The following is a 26434-nucleotide window of genomic DNA, read 5'->3' on the forward strand; positions in this document are numbered from 1 at the left end:
ACGTTTTCCGGCACTCTCTGAATGTAAATAGCTTGCATTTTTTTCAAAAGAATACTACAGCAATGTTTTTAAAAGTAGTAATATAAAAAAATTCAATTTTTGAAACTTAATATTATGTTGATAAATCGAGCACTAAAGAAAACTGATTGCCAGCTCCTACTTTACATTTTTAGGTGCATTATAGTACTAGTATCAGATAATTTAACAAAACCCTTGCATTAAAACTAGACCACGAAAAGCAACCATATGGAACAGTCAGAAACCAAAACTCACGTCGAGATAAATCGAAGTTTATTTGCTCGACTGCTTGCGGCTACTGCACTTTTTCCAACTTTTCCTCTGTCTTTGGCAGACACCATTTGCTCTTCTCACCTGCATAATTTATAAGCTAGAAATCATTTGCATGCAGTTTTCCTGCACTTTGTTTCCTCCGTTTTTCGATTTTCCTTTTTTTAGCAGGAAGCGTGGAACACAAACTGCCAAGAAAGTGAAATGTTTGTGTTTGACTTTGGCTTCGATATGTTGCACTTAAAACAATTGACGGCAAACAGGGAGAAGGCATCATGTGATTTGGTCAAAACATGAAAACTGGTCAAAATGTTTCTCTTCCGTTCGTATTCCGACGCTCTCGCAAGAGCAAGGCTCGTCGGGAAAAGCTCCACTCGGATTTTCCTTATAAACGTAGCGCACTGATAAAAACTCGAGCAGTTACCGTTTCGGTCGCGTAACGATAGCAGCAAAATCCGAAAGCTGCGTTCGTGGTTAAAACCAAAACAAAAAAGAACAACAATACCAAATATATAAAAATATCATACCAGTAAAGAGACGAAATTCTCACCGCAACTTGCCGGTAAAAAGTGCGAATAAGAAATTGGATATACAATTATTTGTGCGCGGATGTAAAAACAGAATGCAAAGTGTGAGACTCAAACAAACTTTGTAATTGGTGAATTAATAAGCCGAAGCTCGACAAATGAGGTAAGTCAAAAAAGAGCAAAAGGAGGTATTAAAGCAGGATCAACTTAAAAAATGCCAGAGGGAAAGCCCTTATTAGGAAGGTAACAAAAACCGAAAGAAGAAACTGTTTTTATGTGCAATAAGATAAAATTAAGCAGATAAGTAAAAGTGATAGGAATTAAAAATGTTTAATGCTCAACCCACAACATACTTATGTTGTAGTGCAAGAAATACCAGAAGTAAAAACGAAAGACATACACATAGCTAAGTAGTTCGTGGTTTTATTACATTATTAATTTGATGACTTCAACAACTGTTATTCATTTCAAAATCACTTTTAGTTGCTTTTCAATATACAAGTGCAAAATACCTTTTCATTCAAAAGCTGATTTTTGTGCACTCCAGCCCTTAACATTCGTTCAAAATGCTGCGAAGCGTACCGAAATCACATACAGAAATCACTCAAAAATGTTTTATTTCGTCTGCCTCCATTTCACAAAAAACCGTATTAAATCCCAGGGGGAAGTGGCAATTTAACAGCAGTTTGTACCCAGACAACCTTTAAAGCCCTGCTCCGACTGCCTTTACCCCACTCCGAAATGGGTCTTTTGAGTTTTCCAGCCACTGTTTTCCTGGTGGAACGTATGGGCTTAAGTTAAGCACGCTTTGCTCCAGGTCGGGATAAAAAATAAATTTGGAGGAAGAAAAGTAAATGCGATGCTTAAGTGGCACGGCGCTTAACACAAATTAGACGCACTTAATTACAGCACAAACAGTCAGAGAGCGGTCGTAAAATATATAAAAAATATTATTGGAACCACAGCCCCAGCCAAAGTCAGACAAAAATATTTAAGCAGTTCACCAGAGAGAGTGGTTTAAGAAGTGGCTGTGGCAAGAGGGTACATTTAATTTCGGGCATTCAAAAGTTGCGGCTTAAAACTCAATTAAACGAATTGGCAAAAATTTAATTACAATTTCAGTTCCATTTTCGTTTTAAAGGAGATCACCAAGGACCCTTTGGACCGAAAAAGAGGCAGGGAAGTAGAGGATGAGCAGAAGGGAATGGGGCCGAATAGATGCTAGATAGACAAGGCAGCGGGCAAATTGTTTTGCCAGCTGCTGGCAAAGTTCATAAAAAAACTAATAGTAATGCAAACTGAAAACAGTTAACTGCTTTTATGAGAGGAAAATGACTCAAGCTCAAAATGCTTGCGACTAAAAACAAACTTTGATGATTGTCAGTTCTTATATTGCCTTTTTAAATATTTGTATATTTGTTTCATTACTATAAGTTGAAAAAAACATACTTGTTGCTAGGTTTCAAAGAACATGCTTTTTTTAATTTCAACCACATAAGACATTTGAATGCATTCTAGAATATCAGAATTGCCGTCACTTAAGATTCAAAGTTCAAACCTTATAAAACCATACAATTAGAGTTCACTGATGGGTGGAACTTCATTTTATCTAAATTTTAGCATCAGAAGCTAATTACATATTTAAATTTCGAAAACTTACAAGTCTGCCCACGCATATTGCCCGCCAAACTTTTCCCGCCCGAAGCTCAACCCTTCTGCTAATGCCAACAACTTCGGCAACAACATCAGCCATTTCCTGTGCCTCTGGACCCCAAGCTAGCCACGTTTTATCTGCCGAACAATAGGCTCATTAGTGGAACAGGCCACACCAACGCAAATGTGCGCGCCTCTAAGGCAAACTTTTCTTAATATCAACGCTGGCTTCCGGAAAAATACATAAAATAATATTTTCGTTGCCAGTAAGTTTTAGCGGCAATTAACTCGGGCAGGGGAAACTTTAATGACCAGGAAAATTCCCAGTGAAGTTAAGCCATTTGCCATAATTGGAAATGAAAATATTTATTGAATTATTTACGGCGAAGTCCAATGCTTCAGATATTACAAGTTCCGCAATGAATTCGTATTAAAGAACATTTAATTGAAAGCAAGTCTAAAGCTTAAATCTGTTAAAGAAGAGACTTAGCACGGGGTCCTTGGGCCGAAAACTTTTCCATCAACTCAAGAGTTGGCCCGTCAATCGCAATTTTCAAGTAGCGACAAAGTAGCGCAAAATGAATATGCAAAATACTTCTTTGGAATAGACTCGACTTTCAGCGCTTGGGAATCCTTGCCCTCCTTTGCAGCAGCCTCTGAAACAAGTAATTCCACTTTATTTAAGTTTTTTCCTTAGCAATAAACCGCTTTCGACCAGAAACGGATGCCAATGCGTTTAAGTTTAGTTCAGTTCTGTTGAGGCTAAAAAGAAAGCGTGAAAACTGCACCAGAATGGAAATCAAGAAAAATGCTTTGCGGACTTCTAACTATACTTTTCCTCTCTGGGGCACTAATAAAAATAGCGAGCAAAAGTTTTATCTTCTGCACTTCCTCGCACTAAAGTGCAAATCTTTTTCGGAGTGCTCACAGAGTCCTTAAACAATGAAAAGGGTTCAAAATGTCCTCGGCACAAAAAGGGGAATCCAAAATAAATGCACCTCAAATTCAATTTAACAAGAAACGGGATAAATCGAATGTCATGCGTTATGTTCTTTGAGTCAAGAAGCTTAAGCTGATTTAATAAAGTAGTTTTGCTGTTCTTTTTACCCAAAAACAATGCTTTTTAACACTTATGAACATAAAAAACTATAAAGAAAGAAGCAAGAAAATAACGACCGAAAGTGTCGGGATCTTAAATCTTGACAGCACTTCGTGCACTTAAATTTTCGAAACTCACGCAGCGCTAAGAATGTTGCGCATACGCCGCGTGTGCCAAGCTCAAAACTGACATAACTTGGCACAAGCAGCTATAAACATAAAAGCCTTGGCGATGAAACACAAAAAACAATAAATAATGAAATAAAAGTCTAGCCAACAAGGCAAAGAGGGCAGTCTGCCATCCCCCAAATGGAGTCCTCCAAAATTAAGGAAATTAAATATTTACGTATGAAAGCAGTCGGGGAAATTACGCATAGTAAATTATAAAGAGAAAAAAGAATTTCTGTCCAAAGATGAAATGGGGCGAGGGTCCTGGCTTATTACCACGGCCCAAAGGCTCTCCACACACACACACAATCCAATCACACACACACCACGACCATTAATTTATTTTTATGCCAGGCGTAATCTTTTCTGCTTGCGGTATTTTGTTTGTATTCATTTGCATCTTCTACCAAACTCCATCCCCCCAAAAAATGTACGTATCATACACCACTCCATCGATAGTGTGCCAAATTTCGTGCGTGGCGACAAACCAGAGAAACAACGGCCACGTAAAAAGAAAAGGCCAAAAGAAAGGGACACTTAAAAAAATGCAATTGACCTGCTTGAAAAATTAAATACTTTATCGTTATATACGTCGTGTTACTAATCTACTTGGTACAACATGTGCTACAAAATCGTGTGATATTAAACAACTTATCAAGCGCTATCAAATGCCATGATATGTTGTTTATCAATATGTTTTGGCTTAATATGAATCAAGATAAGTATAAAGTAATGACGATTTTGATGGGCTAAAAAAAACTGATAAAGAATACTTGAACAAACAGTACAAGATTTCAAAGACAGGAAATACCTTTGGTAGAATAAAGAGCCAGTACGCGATGGCCTGCTTTTTTCTCAGTGCATTAACGAATGCGGTGGAAATGAAAGGAGGAACTGGCGCCTTTAATGATTTGCCTTTGCCCACAAAGAAGCTGGAGGCGAGGGTTTGGGACTGAGGTGGTCTGGAGGTGCGGATCTGGAAAAAACCAAAAATCTCCCTCTTGGGCATTCGGCCGAGGCCACCCCTCTGTCCCAAGCCCAACTTTCAATATATCTGTGTATATTTCGGCTTGTGAGCCATTTGAATACGTATGCATACTTAATTTGCCACGGCTTTGCTTCTCGTCCTTGCTCAAAGGGCATGGTAGGGGGTGGCGCGGGGATAGCCGGATACGGCGAATGAATACTACATTATTGATTGGATATTTGTGCGGGAATTTAATAAAATATGCAAATTCCCCTTTTTTGTGCTCCGCACAATCCGGAAGGCGAGACGAGCACTGTCAACGATTGAGTGTCTCTTCGACTGGACAGAATTTAGGAGGTCTCAACTGTGTAAGGCTGTGACAGATCAAGAGTTTTGGGACTAATTAGAAATCGTTGCGGACTCATAGAAAAGGTCATGACATTGTCCTCTTAGAACATAAAGGGACGGTTTATGTGGAAAATACACTGTTAAACAAATCAGAAGAGATCTTAAATAATGTAATTATTGACTGAAATAAATATACATACCAAATTGATTTTCTGTTGTTATAACATTTTAAAATAAAATAACGCATAGTTCAATAAAAAAGTATTTGTTCTTACACTAAACCTTTTTTTATTAAGAAAATACACATATATACATAACCTAATCAAATGAAAAGCGACCTAGAATAAGCGCACACCCCACACATATTAATCTAAATTTGAGTCGACCCTATTTTTCTAAGTCTCATTAAGTTTGTGATGGATCGATGACATAGGGTTCGCTGATACTGCCAAGGTTGCGGAAATAATTCAATTTTGTTGGCGAAATTCCAGAAACAGATTCGAAGTATTTCCATTTCAAAAGCAGTACAACTCTAGCCAGACATCTCATCCCGGCAGTTTTTTGGGCGCCCTTCATAAAACAAACCCATTTCTCCCACAAGGTCATCAAATCAGACGACGGACCCGAAACAAACAGCCAAAAAATACGCCACAATTGTTTCACGGCAACATCAAAAGAAGACGTCAAATAAACTGAAATGTCTTCAGCAGCCGAAGCAGAATCAAAAAGCCTGGCCAAAAGCAAATAAAACAACGAGGAAAGAAGGTCAACTTGTTTGACCGAAGGTTGTAATGCCCTTGGACCTTAGAGCACACCTTTCAAATGTATTAAAATCAGAAATACCATCTATTACTTGAGTTGAGTTAGTTGAGTAAGCAACTAGAAAATAATGTTGAATTCAAGAGGCTATTTTAGTTTTAGTTTCTAATGCTCGAAAATTGTCAATATTAAGAAAACTAAGACAACCCTATAACAAATGCTGGAAAGCAAATGGTTATAGATGTTCATTTTAAATCTATTGTTTCACGATTTCAATAGATGATTGTTCTCAGCTAATTAACACAATTTTTCTACGTTTTCTCGAGGAATTGTAGTCTCAGAGTTGGTATCAAAGTTTACACAGCTTCAGCACAATGTTACTTTAGTTCTGTGCCAAAAAACAACGAGAGTATTGGGGTATCAAAACATCAAGAAAAGTAGCAATTAAAGCAACGAGGCTAAAACAGTCAAGTGAACAACACGTGGCCTACATAAAACCAACAAAACTTTGGAAGAGCGAGCTGAGCAAAGTTTCTGGTAGACGACAAATGCCTGCAGCTGCAATGTCGGGCATACATATATATATATATATTATATGCCGAAATCGCAAAGCAGGCAAATCAAATACTCACCCACTTGACTCGACTTCCTCGCACTTAATCAGTCAAATTATCCCAGGAGAACGGAGCAGCTGGCGACAGGCAACTTTAATTGCCTTTAGCTCGCACTTGTTCACAACGCATAAATTAAAGCGTAATCCGAATTTATGCAGCTTCGCCGGTGGAAATGACGAAGGACCCGTCTCATTTTTTGGTCTTATGCTTTTGCAATTAGTCTAAGTGGACTTTAATATGTCAGTTGTGTGCGGACCCAGGACTCAGAGAAAAAGTGCTCCAAGTCATTTTGCGGTTACCGAAAAGTTCCCAGAACTCAGCTCAACTGACTAAGCTCAACTTTGCATTTGGCCCCAACAAGTTGAGTGGAGTGGAGAGGGTTACCACTGGAGGGCAGGGGGGATGGGACATCAGTTGACAGTTCCATGTCGCTGGTGGCCTTGTCATCCTCTAGTTTTGTGGCAAATTTTTTGGGCTCTTCTTAGGCTAGGGCCCACAACTCACTGATAAACTTTTTGTGTTGTCTTAAAGTTTTTTAAGTTTTTCTTTCACGTTTTTTCGGTTGGCCCAGGAACATAAATTTGTGGCTTAAGCTGAGGCTAAATTTGATTTCAAGAGGCATGCGATTTTAATTTGGTTTAATCCAGTCCAAAGAAGGACAACGAAATTGAATAAGATTGTAAGGATTTTTTCTGAAAAGGATTAGGAAAGTATCATCTCAGAGCAGCTTTAGGGTCTCTGTAAGAACGATTTATTTAAACGAAGTGTAATACGTTTAAGCTCACAAAAATCTTCTTATGCAACAACGGCAAATTAAAGTAAGAGCAGCCCATTTTCTGAGATCACAGCCAGGCCATAAAAATATTATCCCCTACCTGTTGCTATTACCAATTTCACTCCAGAGCTAGCCCATTCCTGTCGTGCCCAATTTGTCAGCAATGGCTCCTGCCGCCTTACCTTTTTTTGGCATCCAAGCACACATATGCAAAAAGAAATCCAACGCAACTGCGGCTTATGTGCCCTATGCGCAATTTACTAACTCAGACAGGCTGGTCTAAATGATAGCAATGTGCTCAGCTCGCCGGCAAATTATGCAAATGCTGCTGCTTGAACGTCGTGGCATATGAGCAAGGCATATTACGCATACGCCGAGTGTTCCATTAAACACCCATGTGAGCGGGGTGGGAAACGGGGCCCAAAAGGCAGGCCTAATCGCAAGGGACCTTAAAAAGTCGAAGGAAAATATCCTTGTCTACATAAATTTCTTTTTTTTTGTCTTATAGAGGGAAATTTGATAACAGCAATCAATTTGCGTTTTAATTAAATTATTCTTTCCGAAATAATATTTATTTTACGAATCTCATATGCTTAAAAATACAAGTGAAGAAAGCTCGGAAGTGCAATGTCATATGAAAAAAACACGAACTATTTATTAAAATTAAAGTTTAGCTACAGCCATTTCGTTATTTTGGCTAACACATATATATTATTAATTTTAATGACTTAGCTTTGCACATTTAGCATTTAATTTCGAAATTAAATTTGATTTGATTGAGGCTTATGATAAATTTTCTAACGAATCATGGATCGCATTTCAAATAATTGGCAACAAATTAGAATCATATGTTTTAATCAAAATGACACAGCCTCATAATTTTCTATGCCTTTTGCCTGGGCTTCTTTTTGAACAACATATTTTATTCGTTTATTTATACAGTAAAGTCACTTTTCTGCAAATTATGGTTTAGGTTTTCCCAATTTTTTTCATTTAAGAATACATGTACAGCTCTGTTTATTTTGTTTGGCTGCTTGCAAAAATTCAAAAATTGCCGGATTTCCTGTTACCCACACTGTGCGACCTTCGACCTCTGAGGGCTGGAAAGCGGGGGTCGTGGAGAGACTTCCGCCTCTTTTGCCACACCTCCTAATCGAGTGTGCGTGCGACGGCAAATCGCAAAATGGCAAATGGCAACTGGCAATGGAGAGCCGTGTCAGCGATGGCGTCTGTCGACATTGCCAAGTGGTTTCGTTTCGCGTTGTTGGCTTCATTTTGTTAACTTTCACTCGTTCGCCGTGTTTACAAATTTAAAAATTTGTTTGTGTTAGCTTGCCCTTGCCGGGAAAAGGGGAGGTGGGGTCTGTGGCTTCCGACTGAGGGCCTTCGCCATCATAACTCAGGAGTCTCGTGAGTCCGGGGGACTTTTAAAGAAATTGTTTTTACCGCCCCCCGGACGTGAGCATTAACCTCTTGCACGACCGATCCTAGAGAGGTGTCGTGACATTGTCTTTACCTCGCCTAATAAATGGTTTCATTTAATCAAAGGGCTTTTATGGAGCACGCATCCCAGGATTTACGGCTGTTTATCTAAGATGCCACCAGGCAAACTGCCGGCGAAACTTCTATGACTGTTGATGATCCGAGGTTTTCCGTTGGATAAACTTTTGGCCCTTTTTCGGGATTTTGGCCGTGCGTCTGCGGTTGACATAAATCAGCATTAAAGCTGATGAAAAGTATTTTTGGCTCATCTGTGTAATGGGTTCTAGCTCGGGAATTCTTTTTAATGCGGCCCGACTTTTGAATTATTTTTTTTGTAAGCAATTAAGTGCATATATTACGCAAATTAATTGAGCTGTCGGAAAAGGCTAAATTTAATGCCTTACTTCTACTACAATACTAAAAAGCTCAAAATAATATTGTTTGTAAGATAATAATCTAAGCATATTACACTGAAAAATTAAGATTAGAAAATCCTTTTATTCTATAATTACTAAGCCCTTAATCTCTGCTTTGTATATCTATCTAAGCTGATAAGCTAGCCAATCTTATATCATCTTTATCTTACATCATTTTCACCTAAATTTACCTAAAATTTCACTGAATTCCTTCATATACTCGTATTGAAAGTAAGCCAATAACATCAGAAGGAAATAATCAAGGCCATCAGCAACTTTGTCTGGCATTTGGCCAATGTTTGTCCAACTATCTGCGGTTATTTCGGATTTGGCTTTGGGGTCTGGACTATGTTGATCATTCGGGTTTTGTGCTTTGTATTTGAAATTTTTGGTTGCCATTTTAAGACCGAACAGTAAATGAGATTTTTCTCACATTTGCCTTTGCCATCAGTGCCCTTCTTTCTTGTTTGCCCTTCGCCTCTGGCATTCTAATAGTAATTTTATCTAGTACAAAGGCGAAGAGGGGGAAAATAGGGTCTTAGGCAGTTTTTCAGTGTGTCCAGTGATTACAGTCCATGGTCTGTCCGTAAGTCTATAAGTAATAATCAACTTTTGCGGAGGACGGCGAAAAGGTTTCTTATGACAGTTCCTTGTGGAGAGCTGTTGCGCAAGAAAAACAAACAGAAAACTTCAATTACGGCCCCGAAAATGGGAGCAAAATTGAAAGCCGTCTAGAAGGGGAAAATGAAGGCATCTCAATAAATGGAAAAATGGAAACTTTAATTTCGAGCCGACAAAGAAAATATCTTAGTACACGGAAAGAAATTGTAAATGGTTTCGGATCCAGCGAAATTATTACTTATGAATAGAAGAGAAATTTATGCTGGCAGTATAACTACACAAATTTACAAAATTCCCACCGTTTTCTCTAAATGTACAGAAATAATTGGTCGTTAGTTGAATAAATATTGCTCTTAAAGTTTTTTTCCCAACAAGGCTTAAAAGCAATTCCATTGACTACACGAATCCTTGCCCAGGAATTTCTTTGCTAACCCAAAGGATTTCCATCTGTTTCCATGCTGCCACACTTCTCTTCCTTATCCCTGGCTAACGAAAACCTTTGACATGGCCAGCATGTCCAAATGCTGAAACATTAACTCAACTAAAGAACTTCATTATGGGCCCTGGTGCTAATAAATCTTTTGAGTCGTTCTACCTTTTGACTCCTGCAAGCAACAATGAATCATAATGAGTGCTCGACGCTGGCCAAACACCCGACAAGACAAAGGAGCCCTTGGAAATCAACATTTATACGCCCCTTTGTGGCAGCCAGGGAACCAAACAAAACTCGGGCCAAGAAAGCTAAGCTGTGGCCAAGTCGTAACATTATGGCGTGACGGCCAAGTAAGCAATAAGGCGTAGCATAAATTAGTCGAATAAACAGAAATGAAACAAAGGGCGAAAACAACTTTAATGTTTGTTAAGCAAATATTATCCCTGGCCTAGGGGGATTTTTGGGGCGGTAGGGGTCCCATTAGAAGTTGCCCCTCCGGTTATGTTACACACGTATTTTCTGCTTTTGCCAAACCCCAAACAACAATGAAAGGTCTTTATGTGACGATTATCTGAACATAACACAGGCCCAACGTGCAATTAAATGTGCCATCCAACGACAGTGGGCGTATAGCTATCCCAAATATGACATTTCACAAAGATGACACACTGAAATATATGGTCGCGATTTACGGCACAACTCAAATGGAGCAGTATCCTTCAATTGGTATTCCTTTGAAGAGAGATTGCCTATGTGGTAGGTGATAAATTAAATTTAAGATTCTGAGGTGATCGAAACGGAAAAGTGACAGAAATACCTTTTATTGGTGTTTTATGCGATCTATAGCTTAAACTCAACTTTATTATATTTTTCATTACCTTAAAACCAGGCATTAAACAATTTCCATGTACAATCACATTAAATTCAAAATAACAACTATTTTTTTACCTTGCATACCATTTATTTGCTTACTGGAATTCTGAAATAAAAACTAACAGAGAAATAATCATACATACATAAATAAAAATGCGAAGCAAACACATATTTTTTTCGTATACAAATGCCAATATTAAATATTAAAATACAAAGCAATCCTTTAGATAGGATAGCACAGTCAAAAAATATATGTAAACACCGCCTCTTAAGTACCAGTCAATCAAATTGCGCTGACCAACGAAATGGAAACATATTAAACACTGTACGCAACAAACAATAAAATGCCAAAAAGCAAACACACAATCTCTCAATTATTCCTAATTTATTGGGATTTTATGAACAGTATATGGACTGAATGCAATATATCTTTGCCTGCCCCAATCCCATTGAAACCCATCGAATAGCCCACACAGATGGAGATGTAATGCGCTTAGAGTGGATCCCACAACCGCCAAAGTCATTTCCATGCATATAGACTCCCCTCAGAGGCTTATGTCCCCAACCACCCCCCAATTTTGAATAGGGAAAATATGTGGGGTACCCTGTCTTTTTGCAATGGCGTAAAAAAAGTAAAATGTGATGGGAATGTAATTTGTTGACAGGGGTTTTTTTAAGTCCCTCTCTCCACCACAAAACCTTCAAATCTGTCACAGCTGCTGTCGCACACTGCAATTTGAATTTTTACTATTTTTCATGGGGGTTTTTCGTGTAGTTATGCAACATTTTTCGTGCCTAGAACGACGTTGCGTGTGTTCCAGAATCAATCATATGCCGATATCGACACAAACAATGCGGCAAACAATGCGAAACACAAAATACGACGAAACAAAGCCCAAAGTAATGCGATATTTTTTATTGATTTTTATTGTGTCTCCCCTGTGGAAAAGGGCGCCAAGGGGGCTCAGCTTGGGGCCCCGATATGAAAAGTACTTGATGTCGGCAATATGCGGGCCCACTTGACTCCGAGTCAATGCCTCCCGAATGCAAAATGCAAAATGCTTTTAAGCTGTATACTCTTCACTTAGTTTTACAGCAAAATGACTTTAAGAAATGTATAAATTGGTTGGGCTAGAAAACCCGAGAGGAAGGGGTCTCTGAGTGCAGTTTTAAAAACAAGGTAGAACGAAAGTGTATTTACAAGCTTAATAAAATAACATGAATAATAGTCAATTTAATTAATTTTGTCTATGTCTCTTATGGAGAAATATATAATTTTCTTATAAAACAGAACAATTTTATTCGCCACCAAACAAGGCAGGTCCTCATTACTAAGACGTGTCATTTCAAATTCTAAATGTTAGAAACAAAGGACCTTATACAATGAACTGCAGGTTATGCATTGTCCTAGTATTGTTATTTGGCCAACAATTTTTGTGTTGGCCTATTTTCATAGCTTTTTTACTTTTGTATAGTCCCGCGTTTGTGTGCCACTGGTTTCACATTTGTTACTGATATTTTATGACACTGCAAACATTTTACAATGTGAACTCAGTTTCCACGGGACGAGTTCTAGTTGGTACACTTCTGGCTGAGCAAGTGTGTGTGCTATCCATTCAATATGTTCAGCGGAGCATTACATGTTTCTGTGGCGTGGCGTCCTTGCGAATCCTTGCCCCTTGACGCCCCTCTGAATGCGTGAATATAAGTGTGTTTACATGCAGTGTAATGCCGGCAAAAGTGGGGCTTTATTTTATTTTTATTTTTTGAGGTCAACTGGGTGGGCAAAAAGAGAACAAGCTTATATAATATTCGCCAATCATGTGTCTCGTTTTTCGCAGCCTCCTCTGTAATTTGATAAGTAGTAACTAATTGAAAACATCTTAGAGATTTGTTTGGCGTTGATTAAGTAAGTTTTCGGACAGCCCATTAAGTGATATTTGTCAAAAAACAGACAATTTCGTGGCATTTGGTGCGTGTTTTTTCTTTTTCCATCATTAATTACCCAAACGCTCCTCGAATGGCTTGAGTTTCTCTTGTTTGGCCTGTCAGTTGATTGGACAAGTGAGGGTGAATAATTCGCGAGTCTGGCGAGCTAATATTGAATAACTTTCCCAGATAGAGGAGCTACTTAAGGCATTTTAAATGCTATTGTAATGGTATAAAGAGTCGGAACTTGATAAAAATCGATAGTCAGATGATTGAGAAGATTTATTAAAAGTCGTCATATGTATGTACATATATTACCCTCCAACGAAACGCTCAAATAGACTTTTAGGATTAGTCTAACATTACTTTTGTTTAAGGGTTGTGATCTAAGCGCCAAACTCAATTTGCTGATTTACAAATGGTATTTAATAAATCATCATTGGAAACTATAAAAGCTAGTAAGCAAGCAGATTCCAGAGATATTTCAACAAGTTAACAGTTTTATTCACCCTTTTTTTTCCAAAATGTGTAAACATTATGCCCACGCCAATTCTAATGATTAACTTATCAGATTTCAGATTTCTGTATTTCATACAGACGGACCGACAGACAAATTCTTTACAAAGTACTTTTTTATTGAAAAGTGTACTGTAAGTTTTAATTCAAACAGCTTTTACAAAAGCTTAAAAACTAGCCGTTGATAATCGGTTTTAAAAGTCGACGCTTATTGCACGCCACATTTTGATATTTTCGCCAGAATTGAGCACAAAGTCCGTTGTACGCAATCATGAGATATTTACACTATGACAGTCATTCAAGTTACAGAAATTTTCCCAACTGAAATGCAGAAATAAAATAAATGTTGAATGTCGAGTGGCGTATGGAAAAGGTATATTTATTGATTGATTTTGGGAAAAATGGAATAAATAGCTGCACGCCATGCCAAAAAAAGTCCTCACTCACTGTACGCAAATGACTTTTAAAGCTTTCCATTTATCTGCAATTTTTTCAGGCGAACCACTTTTTGATGGAAGCCTCCGGAACGAGGATAATAACCAGCCCCAGGGAACCAGCCTCAACGGCCACATGACCGCTACAATGTTCACCTAATGAAAACGAAGCTCGAAAAGTTGTCGTGCCGTCGCTGAGCAGAAAAACTGCCCAGGAAAACGCCAAAAATAAAAATAGGCAAGGGAAAATGAAGTCTGTCATTTTATATCCATATGGACCGCTAACCGGCGGCACACGCTGCTGTCGCATGTTGCATGCCAAAAATTTGGCCATAACAAGTGCAATTTACACAATTGTAAGTGTTTTGGGGAAATGGGACACACCACAGGTCGTATACGCAACGTGGACAAGTATGTAATTTGGTTCTCGTTAGTGGAAAAATGTCAGGTATGAATGTATGAAAAAAAAACACAAATTAAAACAGGAGCACGGAATCAGCGGTAGTTGCAGCTGGTATAATACTAACCTGTTAATTGTGGCACAATTAATGACAAGTGTCGTTGGCCACAGTTTTTCTGCAGCCATTTTGAATGCGCCATGGCTTACTTCAACTTCATTATTGCCATGGGGGCCAAAAGCCGTAAAAATGCCCTTCCAGCGAGGGTTGTTTTGTTAGTTTAGTCGAACCACGAAAACGCTGATTAATTAATGTTTTAAGACACTTAATGTACGTATTCTAAGCACAACCAGCTGAAGAACTAACACTATAAAGATAATTAATGGAATCCCCACGACCTATGTCATCATCAACTCTCCTGCTAAAAAATAATACAAAATCCTCGACTAGCAGATACCCGTTACGCAGCTCAAGGGAGCTCATACCAAGCGCCAACATGCAGTTACAAAATTACCAATTACCTGCTATACCATTGTAATTTACAAGTAAGGGATATAACAATATCCCAACCCCATTGGAACTTGTGAAAAGTATAGACCAAACGAGAGCAAGTGGCACTTATTCTTCATCTCCAGACTGGTTGTATGTATGTATAAATTACAATTACATGACGCTCGTTATGGCTTTTAATTTATGTTAATGGCAAAATCGTGCTTGGATGTTTCCATATTATTTGGTACCCCTCTTGTGAGGACAAAGTGGAGCTGCAGACAATTACAAGAACTATAATGCAATGCAACTTGGCGGCAAACAATAGACACACTACACCCGTTGCAATGCCAGTTACCAACTCGTGGCGAGTAAATTAGTTTTTGTTTAAGCAGAGAACTTAAGTGTCTGGCTTCTGCAATTAGTGCTGCATTTTATGGCAGTTACGGGAACAACCTCGGACGTAAGAAGAGAGATTTCCCCCATTATCCCCACCTTCATCCCCTACAAGGAAGCACTACGTGTTTAGCATAAACCTGAGTTAAGGGATCGGAGGGCCTTTCCTGGGGTCAGGTGGTTATTACTGGGAGTGCAGTCACGACACATAATGGATGTATCCCAAGAGCACGCCATTTTGCATTTGCTTATCTCAGTCGTTGCTTATTTACCACGTGGCTCGTCCACAGGAATTTTCGGTTCTGGGAATTGGTATCTCATTATTTCAGCAGTTTCGCAAATACTTAGTAACAAAAAAAATCCAGTCCTGAAGATTCTTTTAGATACTTTATCAAAATGAAATTATTAATAACAATAAAATACCGTCTAACATTTAAATTAAAACAATGTTTTCTGAAGTCGTTTACGCGTATTACAAAACAAACGTACATTCTAGAGATTTCGAATATATTGCTAACTACCTTTAAAACTTTCTTAAATTTTTACCAGTTGTAGCCATTAACTGCCTCATTAAATGATAATAAAATTTCCAGAAGTTCTTACCGTTAACCCGTCCAGTGAAAAGACATCCGACTCGAAAACATTTTCAGGTATTAATTAGCAAAAAATCCGATCCAACACCTCAGACCCCCAAATCATGTTGGGTTGACCCCCGTTTAAAAGTAAAAACGTGTTGTGCTAAATAAAGAAGGGAATAATTTGGATTAAAAAAGAAAGGAAGATGTGAAGAGAACACATGAGGGTAGATTTTGATGACCCACGAACCATTTTATATGCGGGTGCACACTGCGTATGCGTGTTATGTTCGGAAGATACATTTTACATTTCTCTGGTGACTCATTCATTAATTTACGCTACGGTTCTTCCAGAATATATCACTATTAATCGTGCTGATATACTCGTGGCGCATAAATGTCAATATGCATAAGTCGGCCGATCTGCAGGATGTCTACTACGGTAAGTTCAAAGTTCTGTGCATTTTGCCTGGTAATTAAGCACACAGAAGCTTGTATGAGAAAAGCCCCCAAGGCTGCAATAAACCCAAAAACTTGAACGACAAGCAGTCACATAATACATAAGGCCATTTCAATAAATAAATTAAACTGAGATGAGAATGGTGGCAGTCGCTCATATATTAATAAAGTTTGGTGGTACACATGTATCACAAGTGGACTATTTCTATAAAATTTTAGTTTTTTTGATAAATGAGATCTAAATTAGAGTTGCGATACCTAATTTTTTCTTTCACATTTATAATTTTGTGGCCGAATTAAATTACGCAAATTGCTTGCAAAATAAATGTATTGCAAAATTTATGAATTATGAATATATAAACAGTTCGTCGGCATTGTAATATGGCTGAACCTTTTTGAACAAATGGGGATAATGAATTTTCTCTTTATTAAACTACGTTTTAATCTTCGCTTTTGTTTATACATTGCAGGTGTACAAATAGCATATTTTGCCATAATCGGCACACAAATGTCCATGATACTGTTGAGCATTGTGTTAATTTTTGGAATATGTCGGGTGAGTTTTCTTGTATGATAACTGCACTGAACAGTATATAGCGCAATGTTGGACCTCACCAACCCACCACTTAATACACAAAACATCCCACCCACAAATCGAAATACTCAAAATCAAATATCCGTAAATGAGGCACATTGTGCCTCTAGAGCCTTTGAGTCAGGAAGTGTTTACCAAGCAAACAAAGCACATTCAAATGTAAATACTGAAAGCGGTCATACCGCGTTGGTTCCAGAATTCTAATATTATTTCTTTGGGTGCCAAACGCCACACATGGTGCCAAAAGTACACTCAAAAAATGTGAAGACAGTTGCAGTGCTCCTGAACTACAATTAGAAACAAACAAACTTTAATCATGTAATCGATTAGGGCATAAAATAAAATCCAGTTCAAAATAAATAATATATAACATAAATACATGTATGGAATGGTTACCTTTGCATAGCACTTAATATTGATGTTTCTGTGTAAAATTTGTCCTATGAAAAAGAGCGCCCCTAAAAGTGAAAAACCCAGCATGCCATCAACAGCGGCATGAAAATGTGGACAATTTGTCACACAATTGGCACAGGAATGGGATTAAGTCTGACTGACTAAACTGGAACCGAGCGGGTACGACTCTTGACAAGGATTGCATAGACCGAGTTCAGAGTTCTGTTCGGGTACATTGTGTGGTATTTTTTCATTTTGACGCTGACAGACAAAATTGGAATGCGAATTCGTCGAAAATGAAAGCCATGGCTGCCGCTGCCCAAGTCGAATAGATATGTACCAAGTCCGCTAAATGGTCAAATTAATTGCAGCTCGCTAATTGGCGCCCTATTCTTAGACACTTAAGCTAAGGGCCCGCAGCAGATGGCCATTAAATAATGCATAGAGCATTGGTTCTTAATTAGGCTAAACAAGCTATTGGACAACAAATGTGGGGAAAACAGCAAAAGTTTTGGACAATATTGAGGTTTATAGCCTGTATGGTAGCTAAACAATTCATTATTGGGCTGTAAGGACTCTTGCGGCTTGGTTCGAAAACACATGCATTAACTTTTGAAATAAATTGAATAATTAAGTGAAACAGAAAATAAAGTTAAGTTCATTTATGAGTGGGAAATACTGTTTAAAAGTCTATGCTTTTTGTTCTCTTTAAATATTAATAAAGCAATCAATTATCCTTTTCGTAAAGGGTATTCAAGCATTAAATGCAAGTGCAATGCAATAAATTATCCTTTGCGTAATGGTTACTAAAACATCAAAATTTATTGAAAGGTGCTACCACATTAACCAAAAACCTCTAAACCAACATATATTCTTACACCAATATGAATTTAAGCAAAAAAAACCACAGAAGTACCAAATTGTAGATCAATCAACTAACCTAATAATTAAATAAAACTTGCTTGAAACCATAGTTATACTCATTTCATAAATTCCCTTTACTAAAGTTACTTAAATAAAATGTTCGTTACGGGATTAAAAATTAGGCAACCATTATAGCCCATATTAAAATGTAATCCGCTGGTAAAATACATTTTCATGACCCCACAAAATTGCCATGCAAGCCGCTGCGGCCAAAAACTGTCAGCTGCACATCAGAATTTACCAACGTGCTCAGCAAAAATTTTAGCACATTGAAAACCCCAAAAAATCCAATCATGGGTTTTGCCACCATGGCGAGATAAATTTCACCGCACTCACTCTCTTTTAACACCCACATCCTCGCAAATTTTAGAGTACGGCCACGAAATCGATACCTCCAATTCCATACAGGTACTGGGTGTGATGGCCCTTTTAGCTTTATTTTCTAATGGCAATATATTCAAGGTGGTTTTGGCTTTTTTGTCCTTCCACAGGAGAACCCAGGACTAATTGTACCCTGGATAATTGGCTATATAACATTTATGGCCCTGGAAGCCGTCGCCATGGTCTACTCCAATGTCCTGCGCGACCATGTAAATAAGGTGAGTGTTCCATCGCATCCCCGGGGCCAGGGTGAAATGTTTTTAATGCATATCGAAGATGCTTTCATAGCGCAGTGCTGGGAGGACCATTTGTTTAATGGAAAACATCTCACACAGAGGATTCGGGCCCATCGGGAGGTCCTTGTTGCATAAGCAAACTATCAATTGCGCCTGGCATAAATCAATGGGCTTCAGCTCAGGCAAGCGAATAAATTACAAAAAGCCTTCGACGACGACAAATCAAGCCGATTCCGTTACATATGTAAAAAGTTGGCGTCCTCTATGCTAAAATCAAACAAAGCGAAGGCCCACTGCTGTGGGATATGGTCGGAAGTTGGCGACAGTTGAATGCATTGCCGGCAAGAGGAATGAATGAACTTTCCAAGTAAATGTAAATAGAAATCCATGTGCAACAGGCTCCGAATTGGAAGGGGGACCAAAGGAAACCGGAAGCCGACACGGATGCGGAGATGAATAGACAACAAGTCACAGATGTTCGATTTGGGGTCAAAGAAAAACCAAAGCGTTGATTAAAATGAAAGCTTCTCAGCTTCGGTGGAATATTAAATGTATCAAAAATAGTCCTGCTTAAAAACAAGTTAAAAGCCTATAACTTATAATCCGAGTAAATGACTGAATTAATAATGAATTGCTTCTTTCATTCATTATAACTTATTTTCTATGAATTCATTCCAAAGCTTTTTTCGTGTACTATTAAACATTTATTAAGAGTTACTATATCTTGGAATAAATTTCAAACAATTCGTTTAATTTTAAATAACTTTCTCTAGTTTCTTTTTTCTATTTAAAAGAACAACATTTTATGTTTTAAGATACAATTTTGACATCACACAGATTAGTGGGGAAATTTATGGAGTAGGTTTATCGAAATTCTAACTCAATCTACTTATGATACGACCAAAGAGCCTTCCTAAACGCAAGAAGGGCACAAAACCCGGCTAAAAAATAGAAAAAGGGGTATAAACAAAACCCGCACATAAATATGCAGAGTCAAACAGACAAACAAGAGCCCACTACACACTCGCACTTAAACAAGTGACAAAGTCAAAGCGCCGCAGAGGGAGGTGAAAAGGAGGAAAAACGGGCGGGAAAACGGGGGAAGGGCATCGGAAAACTCAAAGACCAACGGCACCCAGCACCCAGGACAGAAATGTAGCCATGTATCTGTGTGGCTATGTGGATCCCATCTACGAGTATCTGCACATATGCAATGAGTTGGGCATTTTTCTGCACCATTTTCCTTTAGTATTTTACATTTGTCTGTGTCGTGCGGCATTTGTTTTTGTTGTTCGTTCGGCTTTTTCTATTACGAACGTGTTCAGCTTTTCTACGCTTTTCGTTCTTTTGTTTTTCCGGCAGGCCGGGGGACACGACAAGTTTTTTCTCCCGGAAAATTGTCACCTCATGCATAATTTATTGCTATCCAGAAGGTAAAAATTCATTTTTCTCTGTTAGGGAATCACTAAGTTTTGCGTTATTTTTGGATTTTTCCTAATTTGTTGTTTACACTTTTTGTGCAATTTTGTAAATCATTTGCGCAGGACCTGTACCTTTATGAAGACATACTGCACAAATGATTCTAAACCTAACCCCAAAACTCGGTTATTTTCAAACAATTAAAAGTGCCCGAAAGTGTTTTACCACTGAAGGCTTCCACTGAAATTTGAGATTTAATTTATGGCGCTGGCTAAACCGCTTGAATTAATTCAATTCGCTTCTGTTCAAAGTCAAACTTTCCATTTCACGCTAGAAACTTTCCCTGCGCCCGTGCAAATTGCTTTCCAAAACAGAAGCCAGCTAACAATTTTCGCAACTTTATTTCCAGCTGTTTGTTTGACTTCGAGGGCCAAGTGCTCGTGAAAAAAAAATATATACGAGCATTCATAATAACATTAATGATATAAATGATATCATCTCTTAATTTCAGCAATTCGACGCAATGTGCAAGGCCGAGGTGGCATTCTTTATTGCTCGTGCGCTGATAAATGTAAGTACAACAAGTATGACTGAATTCCAAAAACCAGACGAGTGACTGAAAACTGTGAATAAATGAAATTTATATTTTATATTACGTTGCAATGGTCGTTTACATATTTGAGTAAAGAATCTATGAATTGCAAACAGAGCCTTAGGTTTTCTGGAACATCCTGTTCTAAGGCAGCGGTGAAGGACTTCATAGCCTGGTAAACCAGCCATATAACCAGCATATATACGATTGCATATATTATGGTCCGAGTTCGAAGACCACTCTTGCAGCCGAAGTGGGCATTTATGGTCGCCCCCACCAACTTCCAAGCAAATACAACCAAATGAACCCATAACCAGGGCGCCATGTGACGAGGTGAAACCTAGATGGAAAAGTTAGAAAAATATATACAATTAGAATTGCTTATTGGTTTAGTTCTTTCATAGGTCTTCGAGTTAGTATAAAGTTGTAGTATACTCTTAGGCAAATGAAACAGTTCACGTGGACTATATAAGTTCCAGTAGCGAAAAGGTTTACCAAATGCAAATCGAGTCATGACTAAATCCCTGAAAATTATAACCACCTACAATTAAAGCAGCATATAACAAGAGCGTCCAGATATTTGCTTGTATGAAGGCACCAGCAATGCTGAGTCTTTTCACAATTTTGAGATTTTTGGTATTCCCGTCAACCTTTTTTGCGAAGAATGACATCGTAAATAGGATAACACTATGTATCTAAAGGAAAACCATGCAAAATTTGAGTTTCTGAATCTTCATAACCTACCGCTCCGTATAGACTAAATATGAGGACGAACCAATAATAAATGGGATAAGTGGATATGTCTGCATTCAGGAAGTTACGAAAGCTGCGCGTCACACTCCTCCATTCCCTGGAGTCCAGAAAACTGAAGAACTTTGTTTTATCCCGGCAGGCATCTGCAATCACATCGTAGGAATTTCCCAGAGAACATAGTTGGTGTTTAAATGATAGTAGTGTGAACATGCTGTAAATTACGCGATACAAAATTAGCTTGCGTACAAAAATTCTATATGTTCTCACACGAAATTTTAGAAATATTTTGACTCATGTCACGAATTGAAAATTGATACAAGGCAAGGGCATATGAGTAGTCTGAAAAATATTCTCTCTGGCTTACGCATCATTCAATAACAATAGGGCCCAATTCCCTTTGCGCACATGCCTCTCATTGCTTAATCAATATGTGTAAAAAATAATTTAATTACCAGCTAAGTCCATTAGTCCATTTACGCAGCGTAAAAATGTTAGCTGATGTATTTCTAGAAAAAGTACAAGTGTGTGCGAATGTATCTGCGGAGTGGGATTTTATCTAATGGATATTTATGGTACCCAATTTGTTGCATTCTCCTTTGAACAGGTGCTGGCCATGTGGGGAGTGCTTCGCTTCTACAACTTGGTTCGCTCAGGAATCACATGGCGCGGACCAGAGGTAGGTTAATTAATAAAAATCTAGTGGACATTACAAGATGTAACCATAATATTTATAACTTAAACTAAATTACAAGTTTTTTTTTTAATAGGTTACAGTTAAAACTAAACCTTTTATAAACATAAATATAATTAATATTACGATTTCTGTGAACACCGAAATATATTATTTTTACCAACAGTTTACAGAAAACATATATTCACATATACATATTCTTTGGCTTATACAAAGGCAAACTTATTATTTTTGGTTCCTAGGAGTAATATTCTTTCCCTGTTGTCTAAGGGTATTAATTGTATTTTCTTTTCTCTCTGTTAATTAACTTATTTTCCTTCTTAGTGACCATCATAAACGAATGTTAATTCATTACCGTAATCATTTGATATCCTTTTTCTTTTATCCGTTTCTTCAGGCCAAGACAGCCATCTTTGCGCCGAGTGTTTACAAGAGTGTTAGTACCAACAAGCCGCACACCTACAGCTACAGCAAGCGGTCAAGACGCCGCCAGAGCATCGATTCGACTTCCGGCGGATGCTGCGCCATCTTCGACTTCGATTTCGAGTACGACGATGATAACGACGACGACGACGATGAGGCGGCCTACGGCGATGGTCTGGATACGGAGGATGAGGTGGGCTACGACTACGATGATTACTACGATTACTACGACGACGACGAACTGACGGAGCAGCAGCACTTGCGGCTGAAACAGGACGATGGCGACTGTAGCATGCTAGGCGCTGGCAGGGCAAACAGATCGCGCTCCAAGCCGAGATCCGCGGTGGTCAAGGTCAAGGGTCAGCGGAGCGGAAGTCGCCGCACCAACAACAATATCCGCAGCGTGCTGATCAACAAGAGGCACAACAAGTACAAAATCGCTCGACCCCAAACGCAACTGGAGGTCATCAACGAGTCGGAGAAGAGCGCGGGGAGCGGCAGCGATGAGAATGACTCACTTTTGGTGGCCTTTGACAGCAGTTCGTCGCTGGCGTCAGTTTGACATTGGCCGCCATGCAAATCGGGAACCGGAAATGGAAATGCAGACGTTGGCGAAACGGAAAGTGATAGAGCCAGTGGAACAAACAGCGGAACAAACACTGGAAAGTGCCATAACAACGCCTGCAGCTGCAACTGCGATTGTAACACCACCGGAAGCGGAAGTGAGACCGACGACGACGGCGATCCTGACGAGGGCCAGCATCTGGAACCTGAGTGGCCGAAGGGCCACCGCCTCGGTGGTCAATGTTGTGGTCAGCGTCCACGCCGACGTCCACTGCGACGCGTCTACTGCGCTGTGAACCTGTCCATAATGGGCCTCCTGGTGGCCGTGGAGATATACGCCCAAATTGCCATACTCCTTTAGATCGGAACACCACTCTCTGAATAAAATTGGGTCTTCCCAGAGCAAAATCATATAATCTAGTTTCATGGGTCGTGTTTGGTACATTTCGGTCAGCAAAAATTGAAACATACTTTCTCAATGTCAGCAGGCACTAAAGCTTTAAATGTAAATAACAAGATAAAATATCTTCAAATCTTCTCACTTAAGCTAAAGCTTTCACAATATATCAAATGCTATTATCTATGCCATGGCCAAACTGAAATATTTTTTGTTCTATATTTCTATTTCCAATAAAAAAAATACAAATATAATTTACAATAATTTAAATTTCTGTTAAATAAAATTTCAACAAATGTTCCAAATTTCAAAGCGTCGTCATCATCATAATACTTAAAGCCTCTTAAAAAAACCCAATGTAAATAGCGAAATGGTCCGTATAAATAAGAACAATAATAGATATAAATCGTAATGTGTAAACTTTTTAAGGTTAAGTGCATATCCAGAAAGATAAATAAACACATTAGCTCTTCAAGAGATAACATTTTTATGTTAATGACCCAAATTAGCCAGAAATAAGTTAACAGATAAAAGACACTTTATTGCGCAGCCCATATAAAAGCTTTAAAATAATAACGCAAAATGAATCGCATGTCTCCAAACAAATAAAAAGGCCCTACCAAAAGTAACCGAAACAATAAAAGTACATTTAAAAAAAGGAAACAATGAAAGATTTAAATGATTGCAAAGTGCTAAGGAAATTACTTTGTAAATACTTCAAGCTATCTCAAGTTGATGTCAGTGACGTACAAAAAATGAAAAAGCAAAATAAACCATATCTATAAATGTTGTATATATAGTGAGTAATCTTAAGTACAGTTGCGCCAAAAAAAAACACTTGACAGCCAGTTTAAAACTAACCAATAAATGTGAGTTTATGTATACCTTAAGATAAAGCCATAATAAACCCATGATATTTGTGAAAAAGTTCAGTTCCATTATTGCGAGATAGCTAAACGTGCTGGGCACGTGAAAGAGAAAGAAGCTCCACACGGACCGCAGGTATTTAATTGGGCCCACACTCGGGATCGCCTAATCATGGGGGCCAAAACTAATTAAATGATAATGCCGGCGGTGGGAAATAAGCAGCCGAATCTGGGGACACGTGAAGCAATCAAAGCATCAGCAAGTGCCGATATCAACCCGCAAACATGGTCGCAATCAGGGGAATCTAATCAATCATCGGACATCCAGCAGTTTAAAAGCACCAGGCCTTTCCGAGGGCCAAATCAGTTGCGAAACATGAAGTGTGTTGCGTTGATTGCCTTGGGTGGCCTCTTCTTGGCCAGTGTGCAGGCCAGAATCCTTCCCGGGGAGGATCTCCTCTGGGAGCTGCCCGAAGTTCCGGTGGTGGTCAATGAGATTGAACCCCGAGCAGGTGAGTTAGGAACTAAGGTCCCGAATAAAATGTATTTTGTTAATTTACAATTCGAGAATTATTAAAAGTATGGGGAATGATCTTTCAATCAAGATATTGTTACACTCTTTAAAATAATTGTAAAGTATTCTTTCTGTCTAAAAAACTTTCCGTCTTCAACCATTAATTATCCGAAAAAATCGTAATTAAAAATCCTCTTTATCGTAGCTGGTTGTTCAATTAAGATCCGCAGCTCTGAGCTGAAGGATCCCCAACCCCTGTTGATCAAATCGGGCACTTCTGAAATCGCTGGGTTCTCGGACACCGGCTATGTGGATGTGGATAAGGATAAGACCATTGAGTTCCACTGCACCAGCAGCTTGGCTTCCCCTCTGTCTGGAAAATCTGTGACCGCCAAGTGTGTGGGTGGCACCACCTTCAAGATTGACGATAAGGAGCACGATCTCTCCGCCATCAAGTGCACATCGTGGCCTGCTTTTGTGGGCAAGAAGTCCGGATCCAGCTGCAATGGTGGCACCACGCTAATTAAAGTAGGCTTTGAGCTCTCCGGATCACGATTCGCGACGCAGTATGAGGTGTGCTTCAACGAGGACGAGGAGGTGACCAGGTACGTCTACCATCGCCTGGAACCTGGAAACAATTACTATGCCACCGGAGTGGATCGCATTACCTTTGGAGCCGGCGGCTACTTCGCGGGTAAGAATGTGGACAAGCTATATACGCAGGCTGTTCAGAAGGAGACCATCGACAAGGAGCTGGACATGGATTCTTCCCATTTCTTCGATTCGGCAAAGAACATCTTCCTGGCCCGTGGTCACATGGGTGCCAAGGCTGACTTCGTGTTTGCCCCGGAGCAGAGGGCCACCTTCCTGTTCATCAACGCGGCTCCTCAGTGGCAGACCTTTAATGCTGGTAACTGGGCTCGCGTGGAGGACGGCGTTCGTGCTTGGGTGGCCAAGGAACACAAGCACGTGGAGTGCTGGACAGGAGTCTGGGGAGTCACTACGCTGCCCAACAAGAATGGGGAACAGAGGCAGCTCTATCTGTCCCACGATAACAACGGCAACGGCCTGATTCCAGTTCCCAAACTGTACTTCCGAGTGGTCATTGAGCCTTCCACCAAGAAGGGGATCGTTCTGATCGGCGTCAACAATCCCCACTTGAGTCTGGACGAGATCAAGCGGGATTACATCCTTTGCACGGACGTCAGCGACAGGATCAACTGGATCAGCTGGAAGAAGACCGACATCACCGCCGGTTACTCCTACGCCTGCGAGGTTCCCGAGTTTCGCAAGAAGGTGACGCACCTGCCTGACTTTTCCGTCAGCGGACTGTTGGTCTAATGTTGTTATGATTGAATTAATAAATACCACTTATAGTTAAAAACAATTGAATTGGTTGCTTTTTTGCTAAGGGAAATTATGCACAAAACGGAACGAATTTATAGATTTTTTTTGGAAATGGATTCGT

General features: G+C 39.1%; 3 protein-coding genes across 3 annotated transcripts; 2 read left to right on the plus strand and 1 right to left on the minus strand.

Annotated features, from left to right (window-relative positions):
- Positions 1-703: 703 nt before the first annotated feature.
- Positions 704-24513, plus strand: LOC6535001. The gene is made up of 8 exons (XM_002095635.3): positions 704-978; positions 13964-14257; positions 16114-16201; positions 16689-16774; positions 18622-18729; positions 20678-20737; positions 22116-22187; positions 22600-24513. The coding sequence occupies exons 2-8, from the start codon at positions 14150-14152 to the stop codon at positions 23185-23187; spliced, it is 1110 nt and encodes a 369-aa protein (XP_002095671.2). The 5' UTR covers positions 704-978; positions 13964-14149; the 3' UTR covers positions 23188-24513.
- Positions 20791-21834, minus strand: LOC26535483. Its single transcript, XM_015195489.3, has 3 exons — positions 21503-21834; positions 21304-21453; positions 20791-21098 (listed from the first exon to the last, which is right to left on the minus strand). The coding sequence occupies exons 1-3, from the start codon at positions 21719-21721 to the stop codon at positions 20814-20816; spliced, it is 654 nt and encodes a 217-aa protein (XP_015050975.1). The 5' UTR covers positions 21722-21834; the 3' UTR covers positions 20791-20813.
- A 298-nt stretch (positions 24514-24811) lies between the features above and the next one.
- LOC6535002 lies at positions 24812-26353 on the plus strand. Its single transcript, XM_002095636.4, has 2 exons — positions 24812-24964; positions 25172-26353. Exons 1-2 carry the CDS (start codon positions 24829-24831, stop codon positions 26305-26307), a joined length of 1272 nt encoding a protein of 423 aa, XP_002095672.1. The 5' UTR covers positions 24812-24828; the 3' UTR covers positions 26308-26353.
- Positions 26354-26434: the final 81 nt, after the last annotated feature.

The sequence above is a fragment of the Drosophila yakuba genome, chromosome 3L, assembly GCF_016746365.2.
Source record: "Drosophila yakuba strain Tai18E2 chromosome 3L, Prin_Dyak_Tai18E2_2.1, whole genome shotgun sequence".
In the NCBI taxonomy this organism is placed as follows: Eukaryota; Metazoa; Arthropoda; class Insecta; order Diptera; family Drosophilidae; genus Drosophila; species Drosophila yakuba.